Source organism: Sciurus carolinensis (assembly GCF_902686445.1).
Source record: "Sciurus carolinensis chromosome 14 unlocalized genomic scaffold, mSciCar1.2 SUPER_6_x, whole genome shotgun sequence".
NCBI classification, from domain to species: domain Eukaryota; kingdom Metazoa; phylum Chordata; class Mammalia; order Rodentia; family Sciuridae; genus Sciurus; species Sciurus carolinensis.
Genome location: NW_025920104.1, coordinates 7,250,555 through 7,276,701, shown reverse-complemented (window position 1 = coordinate 7,276,701; position 26,147 = coordinate 7,250,555). Strand labels below are relative to the sequence as shown.

Here is a 26,147-nt window from a genome sequence, read left to right as displayed (position 1 = left end):
TCTACATTAAGGGCAGGGATCATTGATTTCCTAAAATGGGGGGCACATGGGAAGTGGTCAGTATTTGAATGAATGAGTGAATGAATGCTGGAAAGAGCATGGTATTTGAATTTAAACCATATAAATTGAACGAACTCCCAGGTGGTATTTTTAGTGATGTGAATTTCAACAATTTACTTCAACAGTGTCTCTAAAACTCAATTTCTATAAAATAGAATTTATTCCTCATGACACTATCCTATAATGTAAATAAAATGTTTATGAAGGGCTTATCACAGAAATTCAGATATTGACCTGTCCATCTATCCCTTTCCCAAGAAAAACCCAATAGTTTTTTACAATATGATCAGTTTACTTTTGAGAAGTACACATTCCACATTTTCAAAGTTACAGAAAAAAAGTTTAAAATCATCATGAATTTTTTCAAGAATTCTTTCTCTTTGCTTGATGTTTACTTCTCAAGCAATTTTAGATAACTGCATCTGCTTTAAGTATGCAAGATTTAAATACCATTTTGCCTGCTAAATTGGGACTGTTCTTTCATTCACTTCATTTTTTCAATCTGAATATCAATAATTTGATTATGATAAAATAAACCTTATTTTAGATGTGAGAAAATATGTCAAATTCCACTTTCAGAATATCACTCAGAATGTTATACCTATTTTTGGTTATATTTCAGAAATACTTTACATGGAAAATACTAATGTACTTTGTGCTTCTCACACTCTTCTGATTTACTGCTTTTGTACTTTACATTTGGAATATTTTTCCTATGGACTTAAACAACAATTAAAAACTTTTACTTCCTACCTTCAACCTTTACATTTTCTGAAATGTTTTCAAAATCAATAATATACTAAAAATATAACTTAAAAAATGCAGCAAGAAAGTCCTTATTTTGTAGTAATAGAAGGGGTAAATAAGGACTAAAATAATGCTATTGACTTATGAACTCTTTACAAAGTCTCTAAGATTATCTATGACAATTGAACACACTTTAAAATAATATTAGATAAAACTTTTATTTTGATTGTGATTTACTTGTGTGTTCAAACTAAATGATTAGGGATAATTTACTGCTTGATCAAAATTAACAGAATATAATAAACTGTATTTACAACTCAAATTGAAAAATCACTTTCTAAAGAAAAATTCTCTCCTTTGTAATTTTCATAATTCTCCTATGGAGTATAGGCAAAGAATGAAGTGATGTTGTACCACAGATGGTTATTAAAAGCAATAAGGGGATAATTTAAATAAAATGTACATAATTTTAAAACAAATATTAGGGTTATTTTCTCTGAAATGTTAGCTTGCAAATGAAAAGAATCAGCCCAAATCCACATATTGTAATAGCTTTCCTCTTCAAAATTCTACTCTTCCATGTAGATACTTCTTCCATTAATGGTATACGAGTTGGATCCTTTGCCCGTTCATTTTGCAGCTAATATTTAGAATGAAAAAAAGAGTTAATATACAAAAAACTGAATATAAGACATCTTTTAAGATCTGAAAAATATGGCCATATTAATTAACTTGATACAGAGGGAGGCAACTCAAGATTCTAATGAAGATTTAAAGTGAACACATCTTGATATACAGTTCTTCATCATCATCCCATTAATATAAATTATTAGTTTTACATTAAAAATAAATACTTTCATAGATTATCACATTTTAAACTGGTGTTTTTAAGTCCTGAGATAAAGTTTCTTTAATTATAACATAAATTTTGTATTTTACATGTAAGGAATAACAACTGATACCTATTTCTTTTCATATTAAATATCAACTAATGTCTTAAAAAAGAGTGAACCATTCTTGTAACAAATCTACAATAGATGAAACTGAACAAAAAATTGGAAGAAAAGATGCTTATGCTAGAAATAAAATACTTTATTTAAATATAGTTGCAGAAACACATGTCTACAAAAACTGAAGTGGTTCTTTTACAAATAATGTGTGAAAGAAGCCTCATTCAGTGTGGAGGTGGGGAAATAGTGAGACAGGGAGGGAGGCAAAGAGGAATGAGGGCAGAAAGGAGAGAGAAAGGAAAGGAGAAATGGCTGCTGTGTGGGTCAGCAGGAAGAGAATAAGCAGAAACCAAAAGATCCTGGAGACAAAAAGAATCAGGCAGATTTAAAAAGCAATATTTATTAGGAACATCCTGTGTGGAAGTAGTAATATAAATATTTTCAAATCACCAGAAGTAATAACTTCTAAATTCTACAGTGTAAATATTTAACTTAAAAAGCCTGCAAAATTAATTTTAAACTTATAGCAGAAAAACAAACTGCAATGCCAATCTCATCAAGACTGTCATCTTGGTGTAACTTCTAAAAGGCTTCACTCAGCAAGATTCCTTTTTGACACTGATGCTCCATTTACTGAATCCTGAGACAGTTATTCCTTTTTTTATCCAATTACTTAGAATGACCCTTTCTGACAGGAGCTGTCACTGTGCTGGTTTGAAAGAGAATGATGTTAAAGTCTAGCCTTGACCTCCCCCACCCTCTCTGTTACCTCTGCAGATTTACTGTGATAACTTATGTTTCTTTTTTTTTTAAAATCTTCTTCAGTTATTATTGGTAAACTTTGAAATATTATAAATTTAACAAGCATAATAATATATTCCAAACCTGGAAGCCATAACAATTTCTAAGTTAAATTCCATTATAATTACTACTTGAAAACTAATCAAAAGAAAAAATTTCAATAGCTTGCTCAAAAATTAAGATTTTCCTGCCCAAAGAACTGTATCTGACAATATTATAAACTAATAAATGTATTTTCAAGGCTAGTCCTTATACAGAAATCTATAAATTCTAGATACACAAGGTTACTGAAAAAGAAGGCCTTCTATGTAGCTAAAGAAAGATAAAAATTCTCTTGCCAGGTGCAGTGGTGCACACCTCTAATTTCAGCAGCTTGGAGGCTGAGGCAAGAGGATCGAGAGTTCAAAGCCAGCCTCAGCAATGGTGAGGCTCTAAGCAACTCAGTGAGGCCCTGTCTCTAAATAAAATACAAAATAGGGCTGGGGATGTTGTTCAGTGCTCCAGTGCCCCTGAGTTCAATATCCAGTACCAAAAAAAGATGATAATTCTCTTTACAGATACACATTATCAAAATAAAAGTTATGATACCTGATTACATTATCTATGTTTCAAAGTCAATAAGTCTCTAAATCAATGCTTCTTAATTTACTTCATTTCAGAAAACTCTAGTTCTCTCCACAATTTTATCTCAAGGGCTCCATATGCTTTCCCCACTTATCCATCCCACCTTTGTAACTTTGAACTGGAGAAACCAAATTAATAACCAACCTTGAGGAAAGTATGTCTTAGGGAATTCCCTACATTTAGAGCTGATGCTTTGGGCAGGGGTTGTGGCTCAGTGGCAGAGTGCTCTCTTGGCACACATGAGGTCCTGGGTTTGATCCTCAGCACCACATAAAAATAAATCAGTAAAATAATGGTATTGTGTCCATCTACAACTGAAAAAATATTTTTAAAAAGCTGAAAAAAAAAAGCTGATGCTTTGTAGGAAATTTCTGTACACAAATTCTTTCAGATTTTCCTTGGATCCCCCTGAAAAATATCACATCAAGTTAAAATAAATTCTTCTAGATAAGTTAGAGATAAATGGAGCAATAATTTTTGTCCTCAGTCAGTTCAGGCTCTATCTAGCTTATGCAGAAGAGAGGCCTGACATACAGCAGGCAGTCCTATGTTAGGTGAATGAATAAAGTCAGAACACAACTTCTAAGATGCCTCTTTCACTAACAAGGAGTTACTTTATCAAAGAATTATAAAATTTATTGCTCATTTCCCCATTTACAATATAATTTCCCCACTATTACTTTGTAGAATTTGCTTCACAACTTTTTTATTCTCACTTTAAAGACTCTTTCTGATTAAATATTATGTTATAGTCAGAATGACAAGTTACCTGGGACATGTATAAAGTTTATTTTGAGGAAAATACCTTTTTTGATAAAATATTAGTGAACACATTGAATTACAGGATGAAGCTGTAAAATTTAATATATAACCTAATTTTCACAGCATATACATCACAAAATCTTTATGGAAATAAAGTTTTTTTCATTAAATACACATGAAGAACCCAGAAGTGAGTTCCTTAGATGCCTCTAAATGTTTTCCTCTGATCTCTTCTCCTTCAACAAAGGTTCCTATTTCAGCAGTTTAGATCTTGGTATGGCCAATTTTCTTTAAATCAACTGTCCATAACACAAAATACACACTTCTATGTGAATACAAAAGCAGAACCAAAAAGCACCACACTCTTTAAAAAACACAAGTTTAATTACAAATTAATATAGAGTCTGGCAAATAGAAAGAAGATTTCATCCACAATTGTATTAACAGAGGTATATTTCATTTTGGCCTTTTACAACTACATAGCTACACAAAAATAATGTATAAATAGAAATTCCTATCTTTAACAATCTAATAATTTGACCTTCATTAATTTTTTAACTGGCTGAACATCATTTTCTCTGTTTTTGGTGCAGAGGATTGAACCAAGAGCCTTGTGCATGTACATGGACTCTACAGCCCTAAGCTACCTACTTGGTCCCTGGCTGTGCACATTGTAACAAACAAGTATACCATAATTTATCAAATTATTTTCCCAGTATATGACACTTATGGTACAAACAATTTTGGAATAAACTACTAATGAAGACAGAAATTATTTTGTCCTTGGCACACCTTGCAAGAATGTTTTTGAAAGGTGTGCCACCAGTTTCACTGAGAATATTAGCCTGGTGAACTCTAACTAGAAAGAGTATCACTGGGGTAACACCTTTTCCCTTGCTGACCAAAAACATGAAAAGGGCGTGCTTCTGTAGTATGCATTTCTTTAATGACCAGAAAAGCTTGTTTGCTGTGTGAATTCCTTCCTTTGGACACTGTCCTTTCCCACTTGTCTCCATGTTCCACTACTGCTCTCATCAGAACTGCTCCACTGTCTAGCATCTTTTGTTGTGAAACATTTTGCATAATTACCCTCCCCCCTTTTAATGTTAAACATATACCTTCTGAATTAAGTCTTTTAGTTTGCAAACTTCTTCACTCAGATCTTCAACATTACTAACAAGTTCTTCACAAACTGAAGTAAAATTCTGGGGAGAAGCCCATTCCAGGACTATCTGTTAATATTTTCAAAAGTCACATTTTAATTAATGGAAACAACTTTTTTCAACTTTATATACATAATGGTCACACAAAATTTCTAAACACTGAATTGTATAATTGAGAAGGTTTTTTTTTTTTTCAGGACAAATTCTGACACCAAAATAAGTCAGTAATTTTATATATATTGTAACTGTATATAAATAATTCAGTAATTTTGTATAAATAGTTGAATCAGCTTGATAAATGTATTTCCTAAATCTAGATACATATAACATGGAAATTAATATATGAATAAATGATTCCCATATTAATATTACATAAGATCATAGGAAAACAAATCCATTTAAAATTTTTTATTACAACAAACAGCTAAAACAACTGTGAATAACTAAAAAATAAGTTTGTTTTTGCAGGTCACTTATTTTCTCACTAAAACTTCCATCACTAAAACAACTTTATATTGGTAATAGTATTTTAATAACACTCAACACACTGTTCTGTTTCAACTTTCATTTGGGTCTCCTGTCACTTTATATTTTAAACAATTAAATCCCCTTAAGAACAAATGGGAAGTTCATTACAGGGATTGGTTTGATTTTTGGTCTTATTCATTTACCTTTGCTTGTGGGTGAGAACACAGTATTTTTCAATTAACTGGTATACAAAAAATAATATTAAATTAATTTACTTAATTTGATATTACATTGAACTGATATTTTACCAGATCAGTACTTTTTACTGAATTATCATGAACTTATTTGGAGTATACTTCAGCGTTCAGACTTTTTTTCACTTAATAATTTTGGTAGAATACCTTATGAGGATTTACAGGTAATTCAGTAATGATATTCTGTACAGCTGTAATTAAATGGCCACACTGTTTGTTTAATTTCAGAAGAAAGTTGAGGAACTCATCACCACTAAAGAAAGGAAACAAATAAGAAGAAATCACTTAAGATCAATTTACTTCCTTCTACTGGGTTAGATATAAAATCTAGTTACAAAATTAATAGATCCTTTAAAAATGTTTATAGATTAGGTAATATGTATTAGGAACTGAATTAGGCCTTGAACTATACCAGTTAAAAAAAGGTGAAAAATAAGTTTTAAACCTTAAGGATCTCGTATTTCAAGATGAATGTGGACACACAACTGTAACATTGTTACCTGAAGGGACATATGAAGAAGAAAGATAAAAGAACCAATATTTGAATATCTCCTATATGAAGACACCACTAGTTTTTTATATATATTATTTCTTCCAATCATCACCAGCAACCACTAATGTTAATACTAGTTTATAAGTGAGATCTATAACTGAGTTATTAAAGGTTTTTAAACAAGGAAGTATAAAATCAGTCTTTTGTAGAAGAAAGTTTATTAGGAGAGGGATGTGGCTTAGAGGAACACAAAAACAAAAGTAGAGAGAATCATTGGAGACTAATAGAAAGATACATCCAAGAGAAGATGAAGCTTAAACTAAGGATGTGACAGTCTCATTGGAAGGAGGCGGTTGAATGATAGTTTAAGAAGCTTCTAGAATAGTAAATTCAAAAATATCATGATAGATTGCAAGCAAAATAAGAGGAAAAATCTGGAATGATTCTGTTATTTGCTTTCCATTAAAATTGGTGCCAAAAAGAGAACTGAATTTGGGGAAGGGTGGCGAGGAGAACAGGGGATGGAAAGAAAACACCATGGCATAATAATTAAGAGCACAGACTCTTGCATCAAGACTCAAGCTCAGTTTGGAATCAACTTCCACACTTCCACACTTACTAGCTTTATGATCCCACAGAAGCCTAATCTTGAGCCAAATGTTTCCATATCTCTAGAATGGTGACAACAGGACTTTCAGAAGGACTGCAGGAGACAATATAAAGCATTTTGTCTTCAAAACAGCTGGCATTCAAGCAGAGTTAATCATGGTAATGACTGCAATTAGGATGAGAGGCAGGTGGCAACCACTAGTAAGTAGTAGATAATGCACTTCTCACAAGGATATTTATTCTGAGGTCTACAGACACATTAGTTTGCATACAATTCACAGGTTCAGTGAGTTCCAAGGGAAAAAAAATTAATTTTTTTTTCACTAACCCTTAACTGGAATTCAGCCTTTATTGTGAACATAATAACAAATCACAAGAATAATTAGAAATGTCTATGATTTGGTCAACATTAGAAATCAAAATTATGGTCACAAAGATCACAGAGAAAAAGGGCATCCTGTGAAGAGAGGGGAATTGATCAAGGTGGAACAAAAAAGACATGAAAGGAAAAGTAGTTTCAGAAGAAAATAAGGAGTTAAAAGTTGCTATGAATTACAATACAGGGGATGATTTCAAGACAAAAAGGTCAAGCACATTAAATAAGGTAACTACCAATTTTGGCTAAGAGAAGATGCTATTGACTAGATAAGTTTCAGTAACACAAACTAATTTACAGTGAAAAGTACCAAGAAACACAACTCAATAATTAAGTAAACAAAGGATGTGAACAGCTAATTCAGAGAAAAAGAAACAAAAACTGAAATGATAATAAATATGGGAATACAAAATGCTATATTCTAGCAAAATGACAAGAATTAAGTAGATTATTAACATCAAGAGTTGACAAGTTCATGAGCTAACCTTAGTGGAGAAGGCTTTAATAGTATCTACTAAAATAAAAATGTACACAAAATCTACTAAAGAACCAAATGATACTTTTAAATCCAAACAGAAATTCTTACATGTAGAATTATTTCATTGTAGAGCATATAAAGTTTCTTTTACACCATTTTCTAGGAGGATAGGTTATCAAAAGCAAGCAAGGTCAGTCTTAAGTAAAATTAATAGGAAACTTTAAGACCCCTTTCAAGAAAGTATATAACATTTTAATTTAAGAAAAGTTTTATCTGTTAGCTTGAAAAAATTAGGTTGGAAATATTATTTATAAAATATAAACTTTATGAACATAATATGCATATATATGTCACTGACAATGAAAAAGATCTTATAGTTGCTTTTGATAAGCAAATTGATAATAAAGAAATTATACTACTTAGGAAAAGGAAGTATTTATAAAAGCATTTTCAAAATACATGTAATTTTTTTATTCCATTTCCTTTCTAATCTTTACTATAGAAAGGACAGAACTTAAAGAATATAAGACATTATTGCTACCCAAGCAATAGCACCAATTAATTGTATTTTTGTTTCCATGTGATATATATATATACTTACAACAGATATTAGTGCTCTTTAAATATGCAAATTTTGTTTATTACCAATTAAAAATAATAACTACTCAACAAATAATTCATTAATGTGAAATGTATTTCATGAACTCAAGGAAATTATGATCCATTCAGACTTGCCACTGGAAATATCAAATGATATCATTTATGTAATTCTAGTAGATGATTCACAGATATACATGTGGAATATTAATTTATCAGCTCTTATTCTAAAAACAGGAAGGGACTCAGTAAGGAACTCTGGTCAAATAAGAAAATATTATTAGCAAAATCACAGTTTTAATCAATATAAAGAAAATATATACCTTTCTTTCGACATTATTTTCAGAGCTACTGAGTACAGACAGTCAAATCATACAAAACAAACTCTTCAGAGTACCATTTTTATCATATACATGTGAATGTGCCTCCCCATCAAAACCACACATTATGTAACCTAAAGAACTCTGTATGACAGCCCTAATAATTTTGCACCTATTTATTCAAAATAAGCTAATACGACAAAGGTATGGCTTATTTAATCAAATTAGCTGTGCTTGTGTGTTGTGTGTGTGTGTGTGTATGTGTGTGTGTGTTTTAACTAAGCTAACTATAACCAGGCCCATCCTTGTCAGAGAATTATACCTTAGGTCCCGATAACATGAGGCTTGGTCATGTGACTTGCTTTGTCAAATAAAATATGACTGGAAATCACTGGGTGACTTTTGAACACAAGCTTAAAAAGTCACCAACTGGCCTACTGGTTGTGCTGCTTGACTAGTGTATTTCATTTTTTCCTTTGCCATAGAAAGAGCTTATCACAGACTGGGACTGTTCCTTTTGCCTGTTCTCATCTAACAATGTGGAGAGCTACCACAGCTGATCAATAATATCCAAGAAATAAACCTCACTGTTAGAATTGACAGAGATTTAAAAATTATTTATTATAACACAATGTAGAAGACTAATATAATACTCCATATTTAAAACTGAAGTCAAGTATTAAGATAAAACTTAAAATCTATAATAAAAGCATTATATTTAGGTACTATGAAGTCATTGTAGAGTATCTGAAAATAATTCAAGCATCAACAGTTTTACCACCCCAAAATAACTGGTATTAATAACTAAAATAATGAAAATATTCTACTGTAATATTTTCTTATAATACACATTTTATTCTAGTATTTTTGTTAGGAACGTACACAAATGACATTATACCTCACATGTTATTTTACACTGTACTTTTTATGCTTATTCTGAGCATGTTTCCATGACATGAAGGTTCAAAATAATCTTGATGAAAAAAAAATTATACTGATGTAATCTAATTCAACCATTTTATTGGATGTTATTTAGTTTTAATATTTTTATTTTTTCTAATTAGTATACATGACAGAATGCATTTTGACATATCATACATAAATGGAGTATAACTTTTCATTCTTCTGGTTGTATATGATGTAGAATTATACTGGATGTGTAATCATGTATACAAATAGGGTCATAATGTCTGATTCATTCTATTATCCTTCCTAACCCTGTACTACCTCCCCACCCTTCACTTCTTAGAATGTTTATAAACAATAGAGGTGAATAATACATTACGTGCAACATTTTGTATCTATATAGATTTTTCTTTTTTGAGAAAGACCAGTTTCTCCATAATCATTACTGTGAGAAACTTGACATATTCTAGTAGATTTCAGGTAGCTCAGAGCTAAGAGAAATTATCTGGGCAGAAATTGATAAAAATTTCAGACATGAATGAAAATTCATTGTTTCTTTTCAAAATATCTCAAAGTTGCTGTGGAATGTCAACTTTTAAAAACTGACCTTTTTATTCTACAAATCTACTAAAGTAGGAAAAAAGTAAATGAAGTAAGCATATATATTCTTGGAACAGAAATTATTGTAAAAATTTTTACACATACAAGAAAAGCATCTTAAAATAAATCAAGAGCTAAATTGTTGAAGTTACTTTATCAAAAGATTATCATCAATCAATTCAACTTTTCCTGCTGTTATACTTAGTGACAAATTTTATCTTTTAAAAATGACATTGAACAAATGGGAAGTAGGTTTTCATAACAGCATGAAAAACAAGTCTTTGATTTAATAACAAGGTCAAATTCCTGGAATATATGTCTGCTAGTTTTATTTTTTTTTAATTCAGCAGTTTTAATAAGTGACCCATTCAGAATTCTGCACATTCTTTAAGTCTATTAAATCCCACAAAGAAACTTCATACTGGCAACCCTGACAGTATACAAATAATATCAAAAAATTTAATTTGCAAGTCAGTTTGTAGAACTTGGCATACTTCTTCACAGAAACAACAATAAAAAATGTAAACAAAATGAACAAATATATTCAAAGTTCATTGATTTTAAAGTATTTGCAAATGATATTCTTCACAATGTATTTAAAAGAAGGGGAAATGCCTATAAGGTAAACTTCATAATAAAGTTTTAAAGAAATCTGGTAATACACATTATTCCTTGGAAGACTTCTCTAAATTTTAAAATGGTATGGAAATCCATTTGTTTATAATAGTTACAATGTTAGCCTTAGAAAAGCTGCCCTGGTGATTATACTATTACATTTTTGAGTATTACATTTTATAGAATACTGCAATTCACTGGCTATTTATTCAACAAAATTTGTCTGTACAGTTATACCGGCAATGAAGAATGAAACTAACATATACATCAAGTTCTTCTGATCATTCTGATGTGACCACGTATGGAATCACTACTGTAAATCATGGTTACTAATTTCCCATATGTTTTCAAAGACCATATGTAGAAACTACATATCCACTGACATTTCTGGTACTTTAACCTTAAATATACAATCCTCATTTATAACATTATTTCTGGAGAGAAAAGAAAAATGGAATTATGTTGAAATAAAAAATAGTACTTGGCAGTGGAAAAATGTTACTATTTTAAAGAATCAAATGAAATTCTTCAAATACATTTAAGAGATGATGAAATGTCATAATAATTATGTTTCTCATTTATTATTTGTTCTAATTAGTTGTATATGACAGTAGAATGCATTTATACATTTTGACAGCTCATACATAAATGGAGTGTAATTTCTCATCTTTCTGATTATACATATTGTAGGATCACATCAGCCATGTAGTCATATATGTACATGAGGTAATAATGTCTGTTTCAGTCTACTATCCTTCCTACCTCCATACCCCTTTCTTTCCCCCTCCCTTCAATACCCTCTACATAATATACAGAAACTGAATTCTTCCCTATCACCCCCAACATTGTGAATTAGCATCTGCATATCAGAGAAAATTTTTTGCCTTCAGTTTTTTGGGGTTTGGCTTATTTTGTTAGCATGATATTTTCTAACTCCAACCATTTACCAGCAAATACCAGATTTTCATTCTCCTTTAAAGCCAAGTAATATTCCATTGTATGTATATTGGTTCCATACTTTAGCTGTGGTGAATTGAGATGCTATAAATACTAATGTGACTGTGTCACTGTAGTATGTTGATTTTTCAGTCCTTTGTGTAGAAACCAAGAAGTGGAATAATTGAGTCAAATGATGGTCCCATTCCAAGTTTCTGCGGAATCTCTATACTGATTTCCACAGTGGTTGCACAATTTTGTATTCTCAACTGCAATGTATGAGTGTATCTTTTTCCTCACATCCTCAGCACTTATTCTTGATAAATGTCATTCTGACTTAAGTGAAATGAAATCTTAGAGGAGTTTTGATTTTCATTTATCTAACTGCTAGAGATTTTCAACATTTTTTCATATGTCTGTTGATCAACTGTATATCTTCTGTGAAGTATCTGTTCAGTTTCTTAGCCCATTTATTGATTGGGTTACTTGGTTTTTTGGTGTTAAGTTTTTAAAAATTCTTTGTACATCCTGGAGATTAATGCTTTATCTGAGGTGCATGTGATAGACTTTCTCCCACTCTGTAGGCTCTCGCTTCACATTTATTGATTGTTTATTTTCCTGAGAAGAATCTTTTTAGTTTGAGTTCATCCCACGTACTGATTCTTGATTTAGCTTCTTGTACTTTAGGAGTCTTGTTAAGGAGGTCAGATCCAGGCTGTCATGGTGAAGATTTGGGTCTATTTATAGGGAACTCGTAGAACTTTATGTAGGTTTGTGGTAGGGACAGGGGGTTCTGGGAATTGAACTCGGGGCTTTCTACAAGCTAGGCAAGCACTCTACAGTGAAGTTATATAGTATATCCCCAGGTTTTTTTAAATTTTAGTTTAGGTCACGGTCTCACAAAGTTACGTACACTGGCACACAACCTGTTATCCCCCTATCTCAGTCTACCAGCAGCTGGGATTTACAGACTTCTATAATCATGCCCAGCTACTGACAGACACTTTTAAGTGTTCTAGAGGTAAAAATCTGTATTTTTCCTCTGCACAGACATTATTCCTAAATTTGGTGTCTGTAATAATGGTTATTATTTATTTTTTTGGTACTGAAGATTGGTATCCAGGGTAGTTCTACTACTGAGCTACATCCCAAGCCCTTTCTATTTTGAGACAGGGTCTCCCTAACTTGCTTAGTGCCTCACCAAATTTAGGAGGTTAGCCTCAAATTTCTGTTCTTCCTGCATTAGCCTCTGGGTCACCAGGATAATAATGGTTACTTTTTGAGTCAAATGAAACCAAAAGGGAGAAGGGGATGAGAATTTTCTAATTATTAAAAAAAACAAACAGGAAAAAATGAGCTAGGAGAAGCATACATAATTAAAAGACTCTGTTACCATGTACAATGAGAAGCAGAAAATGAGGGGAAACATAGTTGGTAAGAAAACTCCAAATAGTGAAGAAAGATATGATAAGAAAATCTCATAGTTTAGTTATCAGGTAGTATTGCTAAGTAGGAGAAGCTCACAATTACTTGGTAGAAGAAAAACAATTTTTATGGGTAATTCAGGATTCCAAAATCAAGGTGTTTTACTATAGGAAATGTCTACATACAAAATTTTTTTACAAAAATTACTAAATATACAATCATAATCTAAAGCAAAAGAAGTCTTAGGGGTTTTCTTTTTTTAAATTTTTTTTCCTACTTAGTTATACATAACAGTAGAATGCATTTATGTATTTTGATAAATCATACATAAATTAAGTATAATTTCTCATTTATCTGATTGTAAATATTATAGGATCATGTGATATATATATATGCATACGTGATGGATTTTCTATTCTAAGTTAAATCCTTCTATAAGCAAATACCCTCCAGATGTAAGTATTATGTACAATGAAATTATTACCTTATTTATTCTTGATACCATATTTCTATTAATTTGTTCTAACAGTGCTAGCTTTTCATGGTTAGGCATGTGACACTGTGAAGATAAAATTAGCAATCCACTAAAACTTTGGTGATTCTTCAGGTGCATTTAGTTATATCTAACCCATCCTGTAGTAATACAATTAATTTTGAAATTTTCATTTATTCCTACTAAATATGATCCTAATAAGTTTGGGGGGATTTGCTTCAACCTGCCAACAGACCATAGAAGAATCTGTGTAACAATGTCAATTGACAGGAAAAAGCATTGATAAAATTCAACAAACATTCATGATAAAAAAATTTTAGAACAATAAGAACAAAGCTGAATATTCTGTCTCATAATAGTCTGTACAAAAATTCCTATATAGCTAAAATCATGGTTGGTAGTAAAAAAAAAATGGAGTGATTTTCCCTTAAGAATGAAAACAAGATAAGAATGCCAATATTTACCTCTCTTATTCAAGAAAATACTGAAAGTTCTGTCCACTGTAATAAAACAAGAAAAAGAAATAAAAGGCACAAAGATTGGAAAGAAAGAAATTACCAGATTTCTCTGCAGATCACACTATTTCTATAGAAAATCTTAAAGAACCTAGAAAAAAAACCCTCCTAGATCTAGTGAGTTTGGCAAAGCTGAAATATTCACAATCAGAGGATAGAAATAAATTGCATGTGGAAACAAATAAAAAACTCAATACCACTAAGAATGCTCTAAAGATAATGAAAGGCTTAAATTCTGTATATAGTTAGATTTATGCAATAAAAATTACAAAATGATGATTAAAAGAAAACCTTGAACTTGTAGCCATATCTATGTTCATGAATTTACTAGACTTAACATAGTTAAGAGGTCAATTTTGCATAGGATTAGTGCTATTACTATAAAAATCTCAGAAAAGTTTTTTGTAGACATAGAATAGCTTAATTTAAAATATATATGAAAAGGAAAAGGATCCAGGATAGCCAAGACAATTTTGGGAAAGAATAAAATGATAGGAATAATTTTTCCTGATGTTAAGTCTGTCCATATACAGTTAGAATAATCATGACAGTATGGTAAAAATTAAACATTGCTAACTGGAAAATCTGAAATCTGAATCAAATTTCTGAGCACTTTGGATTTTAGATTAGGGAAGCTCAACAGGTAGCATTTATGCAAATATTCCTAAATCCAAAAACACTTCAAAATATCTGTAATATTTCTGATCCCAAGCATTTCAGATAAGGGTATATAGTCAATGTATACTTACAGAGGAACAGACACCTGAAGAACCTGGAATAGAGAACCCAGAAGACTCTACACAAATATGTCCAATTAAATTTTAACAAATAATGAAAACCAATTCTGCAGAAGGAATAACCTTTTTAATAAACAGTGATAAAACAATTGGACATCCAGAGCCCCCAAATGAACTTCAGGCTGTACCATACAGTCACAAAAATGAACTGAAAATGTACCATGGACTTAAAAAAACATTATGAATCTAATTTTTTTTAAACTTGACACTAGAAGTAGGATCTATAAAAGGGAAATGCTAGCCCTGAAGATTAAAAGTTTTGCTCTATGCAAGACCCCATCAAGATGAAAATAAAAATTACAGACTAAAAAAAATTAGCACAAATCCAACAAAAGACTTGAATTTAGACAACTTCCCAATATCAATGTTAGAAAACAATACATACAAAATAAAATGGGCAAGAGACAGAGACATTTCACAAGAAAGGAAACACAGATACCAAATAAGACATGAAAAGATATCCAACAACTTTATCCTTAAGGTAAATGCAAATAAAATCAAAATGATCCATCACTACGCACCTGTAAAAATGGCTAAAAATAATTAGTGCTTAAACCAAATGCTGATGAGTATGCAGAGAAACTGGATCACTAATATATATTTGGGTGAACATAAGACAATACTGACATTTTGGAAAAAAGGGGACTAGTTAATAAAAACAAAACAACTAAAGTGTAGCTCCCATGCAACCTTTAAAATGCTCTCCTGAACATTTTTACCAAGAGAAATGAAAACTTACTTTAGAAAAGAATCTTATCCACAGCAGTTTAATTTGGAATAATCAGATTTTAAAATCTACTTAAAAGTCCATCAATGGGTAAATGATTAAAATGTGGTTAAAACATACCATGAAATACTACTCACCCACAAAAAGGAATAAAGTATTGTACTGATACATGCAACTACATTGACTGAACTTAACAATGATTGCAAAGTCAATTTCTAGAAGACATTTACTGCATGATTCTATTTATATAACATTCATGAACTAATATTATAAAGATGAAGAACAAATTATCATTTGCTAGGGATTAAAATGGGGAAAGGGATGAGTATGGCTATAATGGGGTTGGATGAGGAAGCTAGTGGTACATAAATATTAAGTTTTGAGAGTGGTTACATGAAACTATACATGATATAATTACATAGACTTAAATATACACACACAAATGAATGCATGCATAAATGGTAAAATACAAATAGATTGTCAGGTTTGGGTAATATACTACAGTTATGTAAGATAGGAACACTGGGTCAAACTGCATGAAGGATGCATGGGACCTCCCTTTTTATCTCTGAAATACCATGTGAATCTATAATTATTTTAAAATAGAAAGTTAAAAAAAACATTCACTTCTCTATAAGTTATTAATAAAATGAAATAGACTTTGGATTATTAGTAATCAGTGCTTAACAACTTTATATTACTGGAAATAAAATTTATATCTTGATAACAAAATATCTCACATAATAAAGGCTGAAAATATAGCTAAGAGCATATGAGAAATGCTTCCTTATTAACTTAAGAGAAAATATTACTACTCTAATTTTTTTCTGTTTGACATCTAAAATAATTTAAAGAGTGTAAGAACTATACTTGGAAAAGCATGGTCTCTCTTATATAGTCTGATTTAACAAGATGCAATAAAAAATAAAGCACTAATGTTTCAACGTGAGTTAAGATGGTGCACTGGTTTGCTTCTTAGTAAAATATCTATAAAAATTGACTTTACAAAGGGTATTTGATTTCTGAACAGAGAATATTTCAAAATATCTTTCCTTGAGAAAATAATGTTATAAAATCAAATGACTCAGACATTATCAAAATTAAACTAAACAAGAAGAGTTGATTCTACATAATATTAATATAAATTGATAAGTTAACTTTACCTCACTTCCAACTTTGCCACTTCAGGTAACTCTCCAAAATTTATCTCTTCTACCTCCAGTTCTTTAACAGCAGCCAGAATTTTCTGCTGATCTTTATTGTTAATCCCAAACTAAGTAGAAATAATTTTAAGGTGTAGTTAAGATAATTATACCTGAATAATTTAATTTTCAAAATCATTAAAGAGATTTTCTGCTGAAATCTGCATCTTGAAAAACAGACATATTAGAAAATAATATAATAAAATATATGGTTTGTTTATAAGTGTGACTGATGAAGCTATTTACACTACTGAAATATTTTTGCAATATATAATAATTGTGATAGACTCTCAAACCCAATTACTAGATTTTAATACATAATAGTCAAAACAACAGAGTACAAGTTGATATAGTATGCTTATTTTGATTTTTGTAATGATCAAAATTAGTGATTCTAATAATAATTTCAGGTTTCAATCAAAATTAGTGGTTACAATAATTTCAAGTTTCTAATGTATTCAGGTAACAAAGTTCATTGCTTTTTTACATAGCCTATTTATCAAAATATCCCTAATATTTCTCACACTACTTTTTAATTGTTAATAATATTAGATGTCAAAATCATGACTTTTTATTTTTTTTTTAGATATACATGACAGTAGACTATATTTTGACATACTGTACATACATGGAGCATAACTTATCCTAATTAGGATCCCATCCTTGTGGTTCTATATGATTTGGATTCCATTAGTTGTGTATTCAAATGTGAACAAAATAATATCTTGATAGTTTTGAGAAAATAAAAATAGTGGTACTATTTCTAAGACACATACCTATATCCACATACATTTAAAACAACACCTCTTATTTCTAAGAAGTCTGTTTTGCAAATCTATTTCACATTTAGAAATGAAGTACTGGTTTTAACTGAGATATCATGACCACCCTAAGGAAAAAAAACACAACTTTGTTTTTAAATGCTTTTAAAGTAACTTAATACTATAATCAGATTTTTTAGTTTTTCATAATCATATTTAATCAAGAACCTAATAAAATATCAATCAGTTTGTAACCCTAGGATTACTGAAATAGAAAATAAAAGGAGGTACAATTTAAAAAAAACTAGTACAGCTAGAGTTTTTGAAAATGATACTAACCTTTACAAATTCATCTTTTTTCATGGTCAAAAGGTGTCTTAAAGTTATATCCCTTTCCTGTAGAAAATGTTAAAAAAAAAAAACCTATTACCTTTCAATATAAATAGTACAAAGGGAAATAGTTAAGTATACATAAGATAGTGAACTGCTTAACAATTTCCAACTTTCTAGAGGGGATAGAGATGTAGCTAGAGAACTACACTACTGAATAGATAATATATACTGACCTCAAAAAGTATATATAGCTAGATTTCCAGATTCAAATAACATGATTACTTTCAAATTACTTTACAATTTTGCTTACATGACATGAAAACATTTCTATAAAACTGAATATAACATTTCTATAAAATTGAATAGAAATTATATTTATGCTGAATATAATAGAAAATAGAAAAATAGTTTCAAAATTTTTAATAGTTTCCAAACTGTACAAAACCCAACTCTAGCTGGGCATGGTGGCATATGCCTCTAATCCCAGCAGCTTAGGACACTAAGGCAGGAAGAGTTCAAAGCCAACCTCAGCAAAAGTGAGGTGCTATTAAGCAACTCAGTGAGACCCTGTCTGTAAATAAAATACAAAATAGTGCTGGGGATGTGGCTCAGTGGTTGAGTGTCCCTGAGTTCAATCCCTGGTGCCACCACCAAAAAACCCAACTCTAAAACACCTGAACCAAATGTGCATACTCCTAAGGGGGATCTGTTTTAAGTACTAATGCATTGCTTCAGTATCCTCATAATTCTCGTCTACTCAAATCCACAATGTATGCTTAAAGTACCTAGGTAATGCTTGGCATATGGGTCTAATTTAATATTCAAGACAACCTTACATTAGGTATTATTTTCTTTAAGGGAAAAAAACATTTAAGTAACATATTTTGGTCAAAAATCAGAAGAAGAATCTGAAGTTTGTTTGGTTTAAAACCATGCTTCTATACAAGAATTCAATTCTTGTATATACAAGAATATACAATTCTATATACAATTCTATATACAAGAATATACAATTCTATACAATAAGAGCAGCAACTGCATAAACAAAAATGGTTTTATTTACTGAGGCATTGGATTGTTGGCAAAAGTTAAATTCAAATAGTTTATATTTTATGTAAATATAATAATAAAATTTGGGGATATTTATTACAAGTTTCAGAGGGGATGTATTACAAATTATGCAGAAAAGGTACAGCATTCATTCATAGGCATCTTTATGAATTAAAATTTAATGTTATGTTAACCAACAAATAAACATATATAAATCTCACCTTTAGTAAGTCTGTCATATGTTCCAGTCCAAGACCATGTAAAAATATTTCCAGATCTCCAAATGCTGTGTATGAACTATACATATTTATAGCAATGTCAATTTCAGGACAGACTATCAATGTACAAAGAGTGAATATATACTTATATTTCGAAGAAAAAATAATAATAGTAAGAATGAATTCATATAGAATATATTTATAAATGTACACTCCAGATTTGATGCTGTATCAAGTGTAAATTCTTTTCTCATCCACCTGGGTTGGAACTGAATCCAGGACTTTGTAAATGCTAAGGAAACCACTGAGCGATCCTCTCAACTCAAAGCAGGCTTTCCTAAGCAATGATATAAGAGGAAATGGATGATGGCAAAGTGTAGCTCATCTTTTCTAAGAATGAAAATATTCATTAACATAAATTCCTTGTAAAATATCTGCATGTAAAATCTCTTTAATTGTGATAAGTAAGAATTAATGAACAACTTTATATGGGGTAGAGAATGGTTTATAATTATATCCTGAACAATAGTGTTCAGAAAAAATAGTTTTAGCTTAAACAATAAGTAAGGTGCATAAAATACTCAGAAAGCAAGGGATAATACAGTTTGAATACTAATGCAGATGCTGAATCCCTTAAAATACATTTTACTGATATTTTGCTAAGTTTACATTTAAAGTCAAAGTTGTTATGATTAATATTGGTACAAATAAATAAAACTCTCTAAAATTATGGACACCAATGCACCTAAAACCCAGACATTTCTAAGTGATATTTAAAAATGCTTGTCAAAATATAAAATATCATATATCTTAAATACATCATTATATTTAGAATAAGTAGTAAAAGCATGCATTTTTAACTTATTTACAGGAATTCTTTTGAACTAAAATATGTTACCCAAATATGTGATCTTTTCCTATATCAGAATCTGCTGTCAATTGTTTATAAATAGCCTCTTCTTTAGGTAGCTCTTGAAGCTTTCCTTCCAATGGATTTAAAGTCAAAGAAAGAAAGTTGAAGATCTGAAAAGTTTCAGAAATTAGCTAAATATAGTTAATATTTTTATATGCTGTTAAGTGCATTTAAAAAAATAACATATGATTATTTTTCAACTGGAAAATAAAATTTTAGCAAGGTATAAGGGACAGAACTTTCATGACCTGTCACCCTGAGAATGACTTTTACAAACTCAAGTAAATTCTTCCTTGACATAAAACAAGCAGAAGAGTATAACTAATTCAAAAGAGCAAAATTAGACAGAGTAGCATTTTTAGTAATATATGATACAAAACTAAAATGCCATTTTGATAAATGACTCAGAAATATCAAGTTTAAGGTAGTAACTGAAATACACTGGTAAGAGAGAAGGAAGAAATAAACTTACTTAAACTCAACTATATACCTCAATGCAATATGGTAAAATTTGTTAGTTTTACAATCTAACTTCTTACAAAGTCAAGGCTATGTCATGTAATCATTCAAAATATAACATCAAATTTCATTATAAGAAATGATTTATGATTCAATATAACCTTTGATCATAAATTTATTATATCAAATTCAGTGTCATCTACCCAAAATTTAATAATGTAGTAAACTAATTTTTAGTTTCCAAATTTTCAAAGATTAGAAGAAATAATGCAAAAAAATGTTTTTTGTTATTCTAGGGATTGAACCCTTGGGTGCTTAACCACTGAGCCACATCCCCAGTATTTTTTTATATTTTATTTAGAGACAAGGTCTCTCTGAATTCCTAAGTTCCTTGCTAATCTCTTGGGGCTGGCTTTCAACTGGAGATTCTCCTGCCTCAGCCTCTGGAGCTGCTGGGATTATAGGCATGCACCATCACGCCCAGATTTCTTTTTGAAATTTTACAAGACTTTAGTGATTAGTCTCTATTCTAGAATAATTTTGGAAATGTACATATTATTTGGAAAATGATATCATGTTTATTAGACTGCTCAAAATTTAGTGGAGTTATTTTATGTGCAGTATAGGTGGCATGGTCTGACACTTGTATGATAGAGTTTGTGGAATTTCACAAACTTTAAAATTCAGAACCTCAGTGTTATGAACTCTTGTACTTAATAATTTTACAATGGTATTGTACTTGACTCATGCTTAGAAAGTACATGTCACTGACTAAAAGTTTAGTATTCACACCGAAAGGTTGTATTCATAAAATAATTTGATATATGGCAAATATTTATCATTCAGCTTTAAAATCTGAATGACATCAGATCATATACCCAAGTATGTTTTCACTTTACCACACACCTTGTCATAACATAGGAATAAATGTTGCTTAAAGGATTTAACTTTTAAATTGTCTAACATCTAAAACTTAAAATTATACACCAAGGTTTTAAGTACGTCTTCAAATGTTGACACTTTACTGTTCAATACATAAGTTAATTTTTAAAAACCTAAACCAGTTTATAATATAGTGTACTCTATTTTCATTATTGGCAACATAATAAGACTGTTATCCTTTTACATAACTTATCATACTATAAATGTCTTTGATTTAGCAGATGAAAAATTACTCAAAAAATATTAGGTGGAGAAAAAATATTTATACATTTAATAGCTGAAAAAACTATTATTACACTTGTGAATTCCAACAAAATAACATAAAAGTTCTATATAAGATAATATGACATATCACAGAAAAATTAGTTTAACATATAGATGATACCTCAAGATGTTTGTTTCTTTTTGCAATCTCACTCGGTGTCTTTCCATCTTTGGTTTGTAGCATTTTATTAGCTCCAAGTTCAAGCAACTTCAAAACTACATTTTTATGACCTTGATGTGCTGCCCATGTTAAAGCCTGTACAGGGAAGAAAAGAGGATTGCTTAAAGAGAAGGAGTGCACATGAGACAGATAGGAATTGTCTTCAACAGTATTAATGGCACATTAAAAAAGAGAAAATGGTTAATTTATAGCATGATGCAACCTCTTCATTTAACAATATAAACGTATTTCCCATATTGTAATGTAACATACTTCCCATGCTATAATTGCAAAGCGGACTGCAATGTTCACTGTTTTATAAAATCAAATATTTTACAGTTAAGCAATGTTATGGAACAAAATGATTTATATGCCAGTCACCAAAATGTTTTCTACAAAAAAGCAATCTTTATGTAAATTCAGAGTCCAGGTTTCTTTGCACATTATAACTTTTGTCATGAATAATGACTACAAGAGTCAAATGATTACTTTTTTCTTCATTCATTTGTTGCTGCTTTTCACCAAACAGTGATTATACCCTAGATTTTCTGTACTTATTACTTCTTAGAAATCTTTTTGTAATAAAAACAACCAAACATCTATTTTCATAGATTAAAGGTAATAATAAAGTTAAAAGCAAAAATTAAAAAGAAATGTTGTAGAATATTTCTTACAGCATAACCATTCTCGTCCTGGGCATTCACATCTGCTCCATGTGCGACCAGGAGAGCAACCACCTGAGGGTGGCCATCCCGTGCAGCGTACATAATGGGAGTCATCAGTCTCCTGTGAGGAGGAGGAAAGGAGAATTAGGGTTAGGGCTGCCATTAATGACTGCTTAATTTCATGAATTTAAGTATGCACAATACTATCAGTATTGTTTTGAAAGCAAAAAGATATAAAAGCATTTAATAAGTCAGGTGATTTAAATCTAATTTTCCAGCAAAAATATAAGATGACACTTGAAGCACTGAATGTGAACACAACACCCTCTAGTTAAGAAATATATAAAAATTACTAAACCATGATTTTTAATGTTTTAACAATTTATACATTCATCTAGGAAATCATCAGGTTAACTGCATTATGCTTATGCAGGGGATATAGTGATGATGATGCAAATAAGGCTCCTCCTTCACTGGATTTGCTAATTCTAAATGCTTATTACATTTTATTTGGTAGACTGCTGAAAAATGTAAAGTTTAAAATCTTCTCTTATTTCTTAATGTGTCACATTATGATTCTATTTAGACTAAAATAATTTTATTCTGACTTGAAGGCTTACTCTAATCAAGAAAGAGATCAAAGAATTTATTCTGACTAACATTGTTTGGAAAGTTCTTTCTGGGAGAGAACAATAGTTTATCTTTAGTTTATCATTTTGCAAAACTAGCGATTCAGACCCTTTACTCCTGGGTGTTAGTCAGCTTAATTCTATTCCAAAGGACACTAGATTATTCAATCAGTTCTACTTGGGCTGAATTTAACACAGTCTATTTTTAAAGGGGGTCTGACATTCTGGGACCAATCTTCATTAATCATCACCAATATCTGATTTAGAAACAAATAACTTAGAGAACAAAAAATTAAATAAGTTCAGAACTATGCATGTTGATATAAGAGAATTTATCTTGGTTATTCATAGTACTTAAAATACCTATAAATGAAAATGTGTCTCAATAAGGCTTATTAGTTTTAGGTATATTCTGAATCTGATAACTTCATGCCAATGTCTAAAACACAAAACAATTCACACATTTATCTGTTTTTTTCCTATTTCCTAGTATATTTTGATTGCCTTATTGAAATTATATGCTACATTAAAAATTCTCTCCTTTATCTTGAATATCCCCTACCTAGTGGTTTTATTAAGATAGACAATTTTTATAAAGTGAACATAGAATTTTCTGGATAACTTAAGAAAACAAAAAGTACATGCAACAGAAAAATTATGAATCAACTACTTATTTTAAATCTTTACTACATGTAAATGATACCTCTTGGTATCTCTCCTCCATTCCATGTTCCCCTCACAAAGCCCAAACATGCACCTCTCAAATCTTTCCTGTTTCACTAAGCCTCAGGCATAGGCTAGTTCATGATCTTCCCTTATCACTCCATAAATAAGTCATCAGGAGGTCCTAAGAGCCCTACCTTCACAATTTATCTGCAGCTGAGCACCTCTTCTCACCTTGTCAGCCAGGACAGTAGTCCAAACCATACCCACTCTCCCTGACCTGTATTATTGCAAGAGACTCATAGCTGCTTTCCATGCTTTTGTTCTTGTCCACTTCAGTTAATTCTCTTTGAAAATGCCAAGTTGTTCCCTTTTCAGGGAAACACTGTTGCACTGGTTTCTGACTACTGAGAAAAGATGAATTTATCAAACGGAACAGCAAAATCCTATGCCAGTCTAGCTTATCTAAAATTATTGACTTTTTAATACTATTTAAGTGAAACCATCAATAAAGTTGCATGACATTTTTGAAAGGAAAAAGAGCAATTCTTCTAGTATTTCCTACTTGTTGGTTTAATGAATTTGCAATTTTATTACCTCCTCAGGAAAGTTTAAAAAAATTATATTATCTGATCTACTCAAGTAACATGGTAACTATCTGTGCTACTGATACTTTCAACACTAATTTTCATCTTTTACTTAAGATTCAATGTAAAGAATTCTCATTCTCTTTTAAAACTACTGCAATTTGGTTCTGCTTGCTCCTAACATAAACAATTTTTAGCTTATTGTATACTCATTAATTTTCATTTTATCCTATCACAAATTTTCCTTTATTTGTTTTACTTCACTTAACACTAGTACTGTTTGATATTGACATCCCTTTCTTTTGGCTTACATTTACTTACAAAGTTATGAAGTTCACACACTTTTTATTCAACCATTTCTCATAAATGGGATTTAGCTATTTTTTGTTTGTTTGTTTAAGACCAAATCTCAGTCTGTTTCTTAGGTGATAAATCCACTATATTCCCATTAAGCATAATGACTGGTACACTTGACAAAATTCTTTTCAGTTTTTGGTTTACTTTCCACTACATTTTGAAAATCTGGTGACTCTATGCTTCTATTAAACATTATTAACTTTCTGTGCTCTTAGTATCCTTCAACACATAGGAGAATTTCATTCAAAATGTGAGTCATGCCTCGGCTCAAGATGAAGGTTTCACATTCCCAAGTGTATACAAATGTCTTTATTTTGCCCCTACTCTTGAATGGACAGAATGAATAAACACATAATTACTGATCCCAAGTTTATTTCTCAGACTATTTGCCTTCTTCCACATATAGCTTCTATATTGTGAAATATGTTAGATGGAAATTTCTGTATAGAAATACTTTATAGGTAAACTGTCTTTTCAGTAAGCAACTCTTAGGAATTTTGCTTTATTCTTTATATTTTGAGTTCAGTGTGATGTGTGCTTATTTTAATTTTTAATTGAAATACATATGCTAACTATTTGTGTATAAATTTTGCCATGAGTACAGGAAATCTTTTAACCCTAAGGTTTTATGTCTTCAGTTTGGGAATATTCTTGGCCATTATTGATTCAAATACAGCACAACTTCCATTTTCTTTTTCTGGCACTCTTATTAGATAGATGTTAGAGTTCTTGGAAAGATTCTTCATGTCTTTTACCTGTTCCTTTATATTTTCCATGTATTACTCTTTGTGTTATTTTCTAGGCGATTTTCTTCACATCTAGCTTCTAGTTCATTAATCCACTCTTTAGCTGAGTCCCATCTGCAATTTTGCACATTATACTTAGTTTTAGTAGTCAACACTAGTTTTCATAATTCACTGTACTTGTTTTGTACTTCCTGTTTGTTATTTTGTGAAGGCAAATCCCTCTTTTATTACTCAGAGCAATAAAGTTCTTTTAGATTCTATTTTCACCAGTCTAAGTGAATCTTTTGTAGAGTTTATTGTTCCTGTTTCATTCCATGATGCTTACCTTATGTAGATTTTAGTGATTTATTGCTGTATATGTACTTTTCAGACTATTACTATATAGGTCCTCCAAGCACAGAAGACTCAAGTCCGTAGGCTTCACTTTGCCTATTAGTAGTTTTATATATTGCCACAGTTCCAATCTGTTTCTTTCATCAGTT

At 30.6% G+C, this 26,147-nt stretch overlaps 1 protein-coding gene across 1 annotated transcript in view; it reads right to left on the bottom strand.

Moving 5' to 3' along the window:
• Window positions 1-1,294: 1,294 nt before the first annotated feature.
• Window positions 1,295-26,147, bottom strand: part of LOC124973166 (ankyrin repeat, SAM and basic leucine zipper domain-containing protein 1-like) — a 39,541-nt gene continuing 14,688 nt past the window's right edge. The window contains exons 5-13 of the mRNA XM_047537276.1: window positions 22,693-22,804; window positions 21,980-22,114; window positions 20,179-20,303; window positions 19,284-19,359; window positions 18,019-18,075; window positions 16,880-16,989; window positions 5,977-6,082; window positions 5,063-5,176; window positions 1,295-1,447 (exon numbers count right to left, since the gene is read on the bottom strand). Of these exons, the coding sequence (XP_047393232.1) occupies window positions 1,295-1,447; window positions 5,063-5,176; window positions 5,977-6,082; window positions 16,880-16,989; window positions 18,019-18,075; window positions 19,284-19,359; window positions 20,179-20,303; window positions 21,980-22,114; window positions 22,693-22,804 (988 nt within the window). The remainder of the gene's footprint in view (window positions 1,448-5,062; window positions 5,177-5,976; window positions 6,083-16,879; window positions 16,990-18,018; window positions 18,076-19,283; window positions 19,360-20,178; window positions 20,304-21,979; window positions 22,115-22,692; window positions 22,805-26,147) is intronic.